Source organism: Apaloderma vittatum, unplaced genomic scaffold (assembly GCF_000703405.1).
Source record: "Apaloderma vittatum isolate BGI_N311 unplaced genomic scaffold, ASM70340v1 scaffold11592, whole genome shotgun sequence".
NCBI classification, from domain to species: Eukaryota; Metazoa; Chordata; class Aves; order Trogoniformes; family Trogonidae; genus Apaloderma; species Apaloderma vittatum.
In genome coordinates, this window is record NW_009703121.1 from 15,823 (window position 1) to 27,613 (window position 11,791).

The window sequence follows — 11,791 nt, forward strand, 5'->3', positions numbered from 1 at the left end:
GCCAGGCTGGAGGGGGCTCTGGGCAACCTGACCTAGTGGGGGATGTCCCTGCCCATGGCAGGGGGTTGGAACTGGATGATCTTTGAGGTCCCTTCCATCCCTGACAATTCTATGACTCTATGAAGTACACGGCTGCACACGACTGAGGCCACCTCACAGGTCAACTGCAAGCCAAGTTCCTGTAGACTCAGTTGCACCTCTCAAAGCCGCTTCTTCCAGCCATTTCTTTGGCCTTCTACCTTCTCGACTATTTTTCAGCAGTTCAGGCCCTTCACACAGCCTTACCTGCAGCTTGTTGGCTTTCTCCGCCAGCTCCACCCGCAGCCTCTCGCCTTCTGTGACCTTAGCGGTGAGCTCCTGCACCTGAGCATCCAGCTTCTTCCTCTTGTGTTCAGACTCTGCCTTGACCTGCTGCAGCACCTTCACTTCACAGGCCAGCTCCTTGTTGTCAGACTCGAGGCCTTGCTTGTTCTTCTCGAGATTCGCTTTGAACTAGGGAAGACAAAAGGAAAGAAACTCAATGCTTTGTTCCATATGAATAGTTTTCTGCTAAAAAGCCCTAAAACGTTCAGTCCAGCAAATCAGGTTCTACAAGTTCAAAAGATAAAACAAGTGCTCGGCACGTTGAGGACGTTTAAAATGCTGCCATGTAACGCTCTGATACGTTAACCACAGAGTAAATTAATGTGAGTTATTCCACTCTTGGATGTCACAGGTAACAGTGAGGACCAGAAATCCGTGAATTCAACAAGATCTGAGCTGTCAGTGCTGTAAAACGACTGCTGGAGTGGCACTGGAAGTGGGAAGGAATGTGCCCATGAACAGATCAGCATGGCTCACCTCACAGAAATAAAAGGGAAGACATCAGCTCAAGCTGCCCTGATTTCAGCAGCCTGGAAGTGCACAAAAGCACTTCTCACCACCGCAACACCATTTGTCAAAAAATCTTTTTTAAAAAGTAATAATTAGCTTGAGGGATGTTTAAGTTCCATTCCTACTGTATCACCAGAACTGACATCATCTTATCACAGGACCTTTGTTTAAGATTTCAGGGTTATTTTTCCACCTTTTCACGTGCTCACTGAGAGTATTTAATGAAAAACGAGCAGAAGACGTGCATAATATCTTCAGGGGAGTAAACTACAATTTCCACCAGCTTTAGCTACTATGTTTGTCAATTAAAATACTAAGGCAGCTCGCAAAGTACACAAAAATATTGCTATAGTATATGGATTGTCCACATATACATCTGCGAACGACCAATAATTTCATGAACTAAATATACTTTTTTTTCCAGTGTTGGAATAATTCTACTTCTGAAGATGACGCCCAAGTCACATTAGTGGGAAACCTGCTACCCCAGGGGTTCCTCCTCCTGGGCCCTTTTGTGAGATACTCCACAGGCACCTGCCACTGGAGGTCACGGTGCAAGAGCCAAGTGAGGAGCGGCTGGAAGAACCTTTACCTGCACTCACTGTTTGTTATCGGTGAGCGCTGGCGTTACAGTTACTCTATTTGGAAGCATTCTGCAGCTTGCTTGTGCTGAGAATTGCTTTTCACCAAATATGCGTGTGGACTGCTGGAGAAGTACCGAAATATTGCTTGATTTATCTCCAGGTGTGCCACTGCCAAGTCCAAAGAAAATTTCTCAGGTAGATGCCAAGACTGTCTAATAATTGCAATATATTCAAACTGGCCTGATAGATTTGATTCGACTGTGATTGTTAGGCACGGATGGAGGAAAACTTAGCTCTGGGGGTATCAGCCGAAGGGAGCACACCACCTACAGGACTTATAAAACGTCCTGAAGCACAAAAGTGTCTTTCTGCAACTCATTTTCTTCTCACCCTTTTGGCCTGTTCCAGCTGTTCAGAGAGCTCTTCCAGGGCAGTAGCATGCCTCTGCCTGATCTCCTGGATCTGTGCTTCATGGTTTTTGGTTTCCTCTTCAATCGCTTTCTTCAGTTCAGCCACCTCCTGCTCACGCTTTGTCCTAGAGGAAGCATCAAGAGTTATCAAAATCAACATTTTAGTCTTTTGTAAGCTAAAGATGTGCTTTAATGGTGCCTTAATATGCAGACATAAGATTCTACCTCAACTCTTGCTGCGCTGCAGTGGTATCCAAGGTATCTTCCAGTTCGGTTTTTAAAGCCTCCAACTCTTCACTTAAATCTCTTTTCTGCTTTTCTGCCTTGTTGCGTGACGCCTTCTCAGATTCAAGATCCTCCTGGAGTTCAGCGATTTGAGCCTGCAACTCCCTTATCACTTTCAGAGCGTTGTTTTTCTGAACTGCTTCTTCATCACCTCTGTTAAACAGGCACAACAGTTAATTAGAGCTCACAGCTTCAGATCTACTCTCATAACAGAGTAGCGTTATTTGAATTATGTACAGAAAAGATATCTTAACTCTTCCACTAGAATAAAACAGACCTTCAAAACTTCAGATAGAAAAGCACCACTGTTATTCACAAGATCCCCACAAGCCCCAGTGCTCGAGGTGCTCCAGAGGCACTATCAGGATGTTCAAGCTTTGAAGATTACAATTAGCTATTCTCATTTTGTGTGTATCTTACCACTGTCCCAGAAATGCAGTGTCTGTAAAATTTTCTCTTCCCATGAAATTATTACCGTTACTCAAAAAAATACAAAAGGTGTTTAGCTTACATGATCACAGGGGACTGCAAGAAACCACACAAACCTCGAAACTCTCCAGCCTGCCCAGTCCCTGACAGTGCTCTAGGAAGAAGGCTCACTGAGAACTGCAGGATTTTTTTCCTTCTGATGTTGAACTCTCAGCAAACCAAAAAAAGCTTCCAGAGCCCAAACACTATTACACCCTAGGGAAAGTTCTTTTTTTGTTTGTTTGGGGGTTTTTTTTGCAGTTTTGTAGAGCAAGGATGCTGACAAAACACCGAATCGTTGTTTTGGCCACATCTACCACACGTGCCTGGAGATGCCTCGGTACAAACATGAACTGGCTTCTCCTTTAACATTTCCAGTTCTGGTAGCTTTGCAGTCAACTCAAATTCTGTCTGGACAAGTAAGTTTCCACCACACTTCTGCAGTCGTAAGCACCATCGTGCTCTGACCTGGCAAGAGCAGCCTGAAGTTCTTCCTCTTTCTTGGCCAGCTGGATCTTCAGTTCTTCAATCTGGGCCTGCAGCTCAGCTATTTGGTCCTGTAGGTCCGTTGTCTCACCATCCAGTTTTCTTTTAGCTTTTTCTAATTCTTGACGGGTCTTCTCCTCCTTTTTTAAGCGCTCTAAGGAAGCAAAGAATTAAAGTTTTATGCAGTTTTTTTTTTCTCTCATCCAATTAAACTTTTATGCATTTTTTTCCTCTCTCATCCTCAGAAGGTTTCGGAAGTTTAAGTTGTACTGCGTCAATTCCTTCTCTGGCCGGGCTGTGCAAGGTGAAATAGCAATATAGAGCTGTATGATTTAGATAGAAAGTCAAGAAAAAGTCAATGGCTGAAGAAAAAAGTTTGAAATAAGGAAACGGAAACACCACCTCATCTTGACAGAAAATAAGGAGTAGGATCTAATGGAAGAATTGTTTGGGCTGCTAGGCCAGATAATCACAGACAGCAAGACTCAGAAAATGAAGATCAACTACAGGCTGGAAAAAATGATGGCTTGCATAGCTTTGGAAGGGCTAGGCTAGACTCCAAAAGGTCTACTGGAAAACACTATAGCTTAAAGAAAACTTGGCTAAACTGTTTTTGCAAGTATCTGTGCCACTAACTCCCATTCCATTGGCGTTTCACAAGGCTGTGCAGCCCCGCGAGCTGCCAGCACAGCCGAGATACTCCTGCCCTCGGGTATTTCCCTCTGAAAACCACCCAGTTATCAGGGCTAGAGCAATAAGACACACTGAGTTGATCTGCCTGTGGTCTGATTAACAGAGCTGCTGGCTGCGACCAGGTACAGAACTTATTTAAGGCACAGGAAGGTTTTGCTGAGCACAACATGAGCCTGGTTCTAAATGTGTTAGCACAAACCTAAGATATTAGATTTGTTCAACACTCTGCAGAGGCTTCTCTCACACTCTTCCTAAGCCTCGTGCTGGATCAGGACATCATCTTCCACAGGGAAAAGGAGCCATGATGGTCAAGAATCCTCTAGGAGTCACCCAGGGCTAGTTGGGATTTTCCAGACAATCTGAAATAACACTGTTTTTCTCTAAACAGCTCCTTGTTTGAGAAAAACAAAACAAAACAAAACTTTCCCCTTCGTTTTTGACATTATGTTCCTGGCGAGTGACAGTTAGAACAGTGTTATAAGCCCCAATTTTGTAACTGAGAAAGCTCACAGAAAACTGAATTAGAATTTTATTTTTTTTTCTTTTCAAATAGTGGTGCCAAGACCCTCGCAGAGAGACTTTAATGGCTTCTTGAATCACTTCCAGAAGTAAATATCATTTTACTGTGTTTCACTGGCCAAGAAATTGCATGCCTTATATTTAAGCTTTAATTTCCATTTCTAAAGTCATCGGTCTTGGAATGGTACCGTAACCAAACACATCTGTCAAGTACCCTCAGAAACACTGCTCCTCATTTAAGCACGCGACTAACTCAAGCATTATTTTCCAGTGAGTAAAGCTTACTTATGCCCATCTTAAGCTCTCCAAATACAATTTTCTAAGGAAAAGGTACATCAATCACCTACTATCCCTATTAGCTCAATGTCTTCCCATGCAGATAAGACTAAAAGTTGGTATTCTTCCATAAGCACCATCAGGTTTAAAATATGTAGCAAGACAGGCCATAATAGAGTAAGTGAAAAAAGTATTTCCAAATTAGGGCACAGAGAGAAACTTTGCCATACATTTTGCAACTTTTGACTTGGCAGTTTATTAATGTTGCACAATGGCTATTTATAGCCAGAAGTAATTTAAGAAAACATAAAAATCAGGAGAAGTTACATATAGTTTAGCCAGTGACAACACGGGCAAACCGATCAGAAAGAAATAGCCAAAGGAATGGAACCATTTCAGATAAACAAAGCATTAAGAAAAGCAAAACAATTCAGATTTGCTTATTCAAAAAATACTGGAAGCCTAAGGGATGCCTACGAACATTCTTGCAGAAACACGTTGCTCTAATGTGTTATTACAGCAAAGTGCCACAACTCCCCAAGAGCCAGATGTTTTACCTTGTTACTAAGGGACACGTGCAACAACACGGATTTCTGAGGGCGCCTATAAATGAAATGGATTCTCAAAACTTAAAACTTTGCAAATTAAACATAAGAGAGACTGAGTGGCCAGATGCAACAAGTCTTGCAAGCGACACCAATCAAGATTTCAATGAAAATAACGGCTATTAAGGGATCTATATATAGAGTTACACTTAGCAAGCCTGTAAAAAATGACCTTTACAGAATGGTGCCCAAGCTGTGAGTGGGTAATTGTAGTAAGAACAAACCTTCCAAATCAGTGATCATCATCTCCTGCTTGTTCTTGAGTTTGGCCAAGTTTTTGGCCTTTTCTTCTTCTTCAGCCAGCTGAGAAGTACATTCAGCAATTCGATCTTCCATCAGCTTCTTTTCCTAGTTAGGAGCAAGGGGAGAAGGGTCACTTCTAAAGCACAATTCAAAGAGTCTCTAAGCAGCACAAATAATTGAATATAAAAACTTATGCCTCTTCACACGGCATAAATAATACAGATTTGATTTCAAGTGAATATTAAGAATCAATTAGAATAATATGGAAACATGAACATCTGTTTTCCAAGAAAATTAGACTCAGGATTTCACACGTGGAAGGCCTGGTTTTAGGACAGGATTTGCCGTACGCTTTCGGAAATCCGTTAGTAAATACCCATGGTAGCAATGATAAACCACTGTTTCCAGCTCTTAAGATTTTGGAAGACTCAGGAAACTGGACAAAATGCCTGAAAAATATCCCCTTTGAAGGTCAGTTTGAAAGAATCTCTAAGTGTCTTGGTTTCAACCTGTTCAAACCCCACAGATCTTCAGATATAAACTTTATAGATAATGTAACAGCAGTCTGAAAAGTTCAAAGCGATCGCGTGGCACCGCTATCACTTATGTGCAGCATCTCCACCATGCATGCTGGTCTCACCTTCAAAAATTTGGAATTTTGGTCCTCCAACAGTAGGATCTCTTCCTCCATCTTCTTGATTTTAGCTTCAGCTGTCACTTTTTCAAGCTGCAGCTTCTGTCGAGCTCCCTCCTCCTCGTCAAGCTGTTCCTCTAGGTCCTGGGGAGAAAAGCAATTGCATCTGTGCATTTCCCAAGTTACCCATGATGTGTTAGGGTTCTTTCTTTATTTATTTATTTTTAAATTGGTCAGAAAGTTGCATTATTTTGAAAAGCTACCTGCTCTAACCAACACTAAAAATGCATTTGCTTTGTTACATTCTTTTACAGTATCAATGATCTGGTAATGAAATTAAGTGCCCTATGATATGCACGGAATTTTTTACATTCTGTAGTTCAGCTTTGGCTGAAGAATGCCGTCTAGGAAGCATACACCAGAGTCTTTCATCTTCCTAATTCTGAGAAAAAAAATAAGAAAACTCCTTTACTGAAAGACAACCAAAGCAGATCAGGCTTTATATCAAATACTTCCCAGCACGCTGTATATGAACAGGGCATCTGGAAACAGATCCAGTTTCAGTATGAATCTAGATCTCAATATTGCAGCTGAAATGTTCCAGTATTGGCACAAACAGCCAGACAGGACTAGAAAAGCAATAAAGCATTGCGCTTCTATTCATTCGTGATCTTAAATAAAATTCCCAGCCATGAGTTAAAGGACACTTTATTAAAAGGCTTCAAGATCTGAGATGTGAGGTTCATTTCTCCTTCAAGTACCTCGAATATTTTGGAAGACAGGGAAGTTCTCAGGTATTCCCTTTTTCAAGGTGCAAAAGGGAGTATCTGAATGACCTGATCCCCATTCCCCCCAAAAAGTAAACAACCCCAAGTAACTTGGAGGAGGCGAAGTTGTCTTAGTTTCATAGAAGTCAAAGAAGGAATATTCTTTATGATATTTACTGGATTGCAGTCAAAAAGGAACATTTCTCTCCTAAGTGGCATCATCCCACCAGTCTTTGTTTCTGTAAGGAAGCAGGTAAGCCCCAGGCAGACATTCCCACTCAGAAGTGCTTGCTGCCTTCAATACTCTGCCTGCAGATGCTACACACCAACAGGGCATTTTCTGACTTTTTCTTTACTCACCCTCACGTGCCTGGAGACCCCAAGGAGCTAAACACACTGAATACAGGAATAGAAAAAAAAAAACAAAAATCCAATTGATTTTGTTCCACACATGGTGCTAAGGAGTTCAATTCCTCGATGCCACAGAGATGTTGAGGGAGCTTCCTCATCTTTAACCGCCCCATTTCCCTGCTCTTCTATTCCCAGTTCCTGAGAAGCATACCTGAATATGGCCCTGCATTTTCTTTTTCTCATTCTGCAGTATTTGGTTTCTTTCCTCTTCCTCCTCAACCCTGGACTCCAAATCATGGAGAATTTCTTCCAACTCTTGTTTTTTGGCAGCCAAGCGAGCCCTCATCTCCTCAGCTTCTGCAAAGAGCTCTGTCTCAGCCTGGAGCTGCTCTGCAAGAATGTTCTTCTCTTCTAGAAGCTGAAAATATACACCAAATGTAGTAAAAAGCAGGAAAAATGTTGATCCAGAGGAACATCATGACACATTACACATATAGCAAGTACAAAGTTACTTAAAGGCCAAGTTCTGCTCCAACTCAACTCCCTGGTCAACGAGCGATGAGGTCCTTGCCCCTCATTCTCCTTTTCTCCAGCTGAAGACAAGCCCAGTGTCCTCAAACACTCCCCATGGGTGATGCCTTCCAGCTCCTTCATCAACGGGGGCCTACTCTTTGCCTTTTTAGATATCCGCCCCAGTTCTTGCATGTCTCAAAACTAGCTCAGTGATAAATACGCCTCTATCTACAGACACCCTCTTTCGAGTCTTTAAATTGATTATGCTACTTGTGTCAGCATAAATCCATTTCCGGTTTTCTCCAATAACTGTCAAAACAGCTTCCTCACATCTTAAACAGCACGTGCACACCACAAAAGCATCCTATCCCTGCAAACACATCTGAAAAGGAAAATGACACTGCTACTGAACTTCTCCTGTAAACTAGGAAAGAGAAAAAAAAAAGTTTAGTTTGCTAAGATGATGTTTCTGCACTCTCGGATAAATGGCTCGTGCTGTTTCTTCCTGTTCCAGATTTTAGGTGAAAGAAGTTGTGTGCCTGATTCTCGGTGCTTCTGCTCACAAGTGCCTCCCCAACACAGCTCCCTCCCGTGAGATATAGCACAGTTCACATTCTAGATATCACGGACACAAACCTGTTGATGTTTCCTTTCCATTTCTTCCAGTTCTGCCTCCACTTTTGTCTGTTTTTCTTTCACCTTCATTAACTCCTCATCCTTGGCTTGGAGTTCTTCTTCTTGCCGAGTGACCTGAAGAAGAGGCTTCACCTGCAGAGATGTGACATGAACACGTGAGAACCTGCACTCGTCTATTCACAAAAGCCAACGGAAGTCACAGAATGTAACAAACCTTCGTGAACACTCTCCACCACTGCCAGTGCCTGAGCTTTAAGTACGCAGCGCAATTCCTCTGCAGGATTTTCAGCGCGCTCAGTTGCTGCTGCTTCTTCGCAAAGGCCCTGAAGATCAAAAGAGCAAAACATTTTGCTTAAATACAGCTGGATTAGCTGGCGATGTTTTTAATTTTTAAAGTTACCCAATCCTATAAAATTGCAGACCATAAACAGGTTTATTTTCAAGTGTCACTAACTTACGAGTATTCCCTTCTTATAGGAAGAGGCAGAGCAATAGCTGAATTGACCATTTTCAAAACAATAATTACAAAAGCTACTTGCCCTTACTCTTGGACTTTTTTCTTAAAAATACAAAACCAGGATGGCTTAGAGGCTGAACTGCCCTTTAATTTCAAGAAAGCAGCTTTTTCTAGAGCACCTCTAAGAACGTCCGGTGGAGCAGGAGCAGAGATTTTTTTACAGCTACTAGATACACCAGTAACAACTGCACGTGTCATGAAGGCAAGATTAAGGAAAAGAGATATTTTCAAGGGTTGAAGGTGCAAATTCTCATTAGGTAAAAACTCACCTAATGCCCTAGATACACCTACAGTTTAGCAGGCAACACACTTTAAGAAAACTTCTCCTGAAAGGCAATGGCTCCCTATCAAAGAGACTTAAAGAGGAGCATGAGAAGATCAAATCTTGAGAGCACACGTACTTCCTGGCAAGATATCCTCTACAGACCGCCTGGAAGAAGATGATAATGTCCGTGATCTTCAGATCTCGTTCTTCTTCTAAGTGTGCCAAGACACCAGCTCGGAAAAAGATCTTGCTCTGTCCAATTCTGTATAAGTTGGGGTCCAGCTCTAAGGCTCTGATCTAAACAGACAGGCAAGCCCATTGTTTTTAGGTCAAGAAAGGGACAATTATTGTTTCAACTTCTCCATGGTTTAGCAATATTTAGGTATAAACACTTACCATACGCTCACAGGCTTGCTTACCATCCATAAAACCTTTTGGAATTGCATTTGGAGTAAGGATCTCATACCTTTAAGTCAAATGAAAACAACACCTTTACATTCAAGAATAAGCTACGTTACTCCAAACCCATAAAACCATAGTCACCAAGCACATGGCTCTGGAATTTCTCCAGAAGGTTTTTTCAGCAGTGCATTTTAGATTATTTCCCCTTCCCTATTGTCTTCAGAATAAACCTGTAGTATTTAATTGCCTCAAGATCAAGCCACTTCAAGACCTCATGAACTGTTTTGGATTCTCTTCCAGTTGGGCTGCGGGAGGAGGTGGGGATGTCTTCATTTATTTAACAAGGAGCTTTATGTCATAAAAACTCGAAAGACTCTTCCTGCTGTTACCTCTGCCTAAATTCCTGGAACACTATCCTGTTTGGAAATCCTTGTCGACAAATCCTTATCCCTTCCAAAACGCCGTTGCAACGAAGCTGATCTAGAACTAGATGTGGATCCAACTTTCCAGCCTGGAAAAAGCAAAACAAGCATGATTTTTAGCAGCTTAATTCATATTCATGAAAAAAATGTAGTTTAAGTTTTTCAGGCTAAGCTCTAAGAAGTGAGCTGTTGAAACAAGGCAACGTGCAGGGAATATTGAGAAAATATTTGAACAGCACGAAAACTTTGTGAAACTCGGCATCCGATTTCCAAAGGAGACAGACAGCACGCGTACCTCGAAATGCACATAAAGAGAAAGAATCAGAAGAGCGTTCTGCACTACGTACCCTCTTCTCGTGATTTGGAATGATGCAGCGAACGAAATTGGGGTTGGTGTTTCGGAGCGTCGCCATCAGCTTGGTGAGAGACTCTTTGTAGAGTTGGCCAACAGTCCGAAACATTCCCTTCTTGGTCTTGTAGGCAGAGCCAAAGGCTGTCTCTGTTATTCCAGTGACCTGATCCAGACCCACGATACGATCCACTGGGAAGGACGAAAGGAGGGGAAAAAAATTCAATAATTAAGCAGACCTTAATAACTGCTGGGTATAAAGACAGGGGGAACGAGGAGCGGTAAGTGCAGCGGCAGAAGCTTTGCGGAACAAAGGACGGGAGGTGCCGTCAGGAGGCCAGGCAGCCAGCGCGGGCCGGGGACGCTGTGCGGAAGCAGTGGAACCAAAAAGCCACAAAACTGATACAGCAGAACCGTGGAGCTTTAGGAGGTACGGGACTAAAATATCCAGCTCTTTACTTGCAGTTCTACATGACCAGTGAAACCATTTTTTCCTTTTTTTTTTTTTTCCTTGAAAGCTGCCTGCAACTCGGCAATTCCTCCAGTTCTTGTAATGCAAAAATATTTCTGGGTTGGACGTTTGGGATTAGACATCTGTGTGTCCTTGCATAAAAAGAAGAGTCACTTATAGCAATTATATAGATTAAATCTGAGTTTTGTTGAATATTCAAAAGCATTTTGAAACCATAACTGTTTACAGAAGAGTTGGAAATAGTGTTATTTCAACAGCAAGAGAGGGAACAAAAAAAAGTATCTGCCAGACTTGTGTGAGTGTGTGAGTCTGTGATTTTGAAGAAGAGAATCAAGTTTTATACACAACTGCAAAGATCTCCCTAGTCAAAAGAAGAGTTTCAAAACAGAGAAACTGCACACCAAAGCGCTTCAAACCTGCTGTAAACATCAGAATAGAGATGTTCTCCGATTTTGGGGAACATTTTGAGTAAGAATCTCTACAGTTTCTTCTTCAGAAGCACAAATTCAAAATCTGACTGCCGTTGTTAAAATACTCTGGCCAAAGACATGAACATGATTCTATGTGCATGCCAACAGTTACTACTCGGCAATCACAGCTCACTAAAAACACTGCGCAGGTGGCTTAACACCTGAATAATTATAGCCGGCACTTCTTAGCACCGACCAAATAAACAATGTGTATTGGTTCTCCATGAAATCCAAGCTGGCCAGCCAGATACAAGCAAATATAGGGAATCAAAGAATGGTTAAGGCTGGAAGGGACCTTGAAGATCATCTGGTTCCAACCCCCCTGCTGTGGGCAGGGACACCTCTCTCCCACCAGCCCAGGTTGCTCCAAGCCCCGTCCAACCTGGCTTTGGACACCTCCAGGGATGGGGCACCCGCAGCCTCCTTGGGCAGCCTGTGCCAGCGCCTCATCACTCTCACGGTGAAGAATTTACTCCTTCCACCTAATCTGAATCTACCCTCCTGCAGTTCCAGGCCATTGCCCTTTGTCCTGTCACTAGAGACCCTTGTAA

The 11,791-nt window shown here is 42.5% G+C and overlaps 1 protein-coding gene across 1 annotated transcript in view; it reads right to left on the bottom strand.

The window, feature by feature from the left end:
* The window catches only part of MYH10 (myosin, heavy chain 10, non-muscle), a gene marked incomplete at its 5' end in the record, with an annotated part of 53,462 nt that overhangs the window by 11,412 nt on the left and 30,259 nt on the right, over positions 1–11,791 (bottom strand). The window contains 13 exon segments of the mRNA XM_009864512.1: positions 286–492; positions 1,848–1,992; positions 2,093–2,305; positions 3,089–3,260; positions 5,424–5,547; positions 6,083–6,220; positions 7,406–7,612; positions 8,344–8,475; positions 8,558–8,666; positions 9,262–9,422; positions 9,522–9,591; positions 9,917–10,038; positions 10,297–10,490. Coding sequence (XP_009862814.1) covers positions 286–492; positions 1,848–1,992; positions 2,093–2,305; positions 3,089–3,260; positions 5,424–5,547; positions 6,083–6,220; positions 7,406–7,612; positions 8,344–8,475; positions 8,558–8,666; positions 9,262–9,422; positions 9,522–9,591; positions 9,917–10,038; positions 10,297–10,490 — 1,994 coding nt within the window.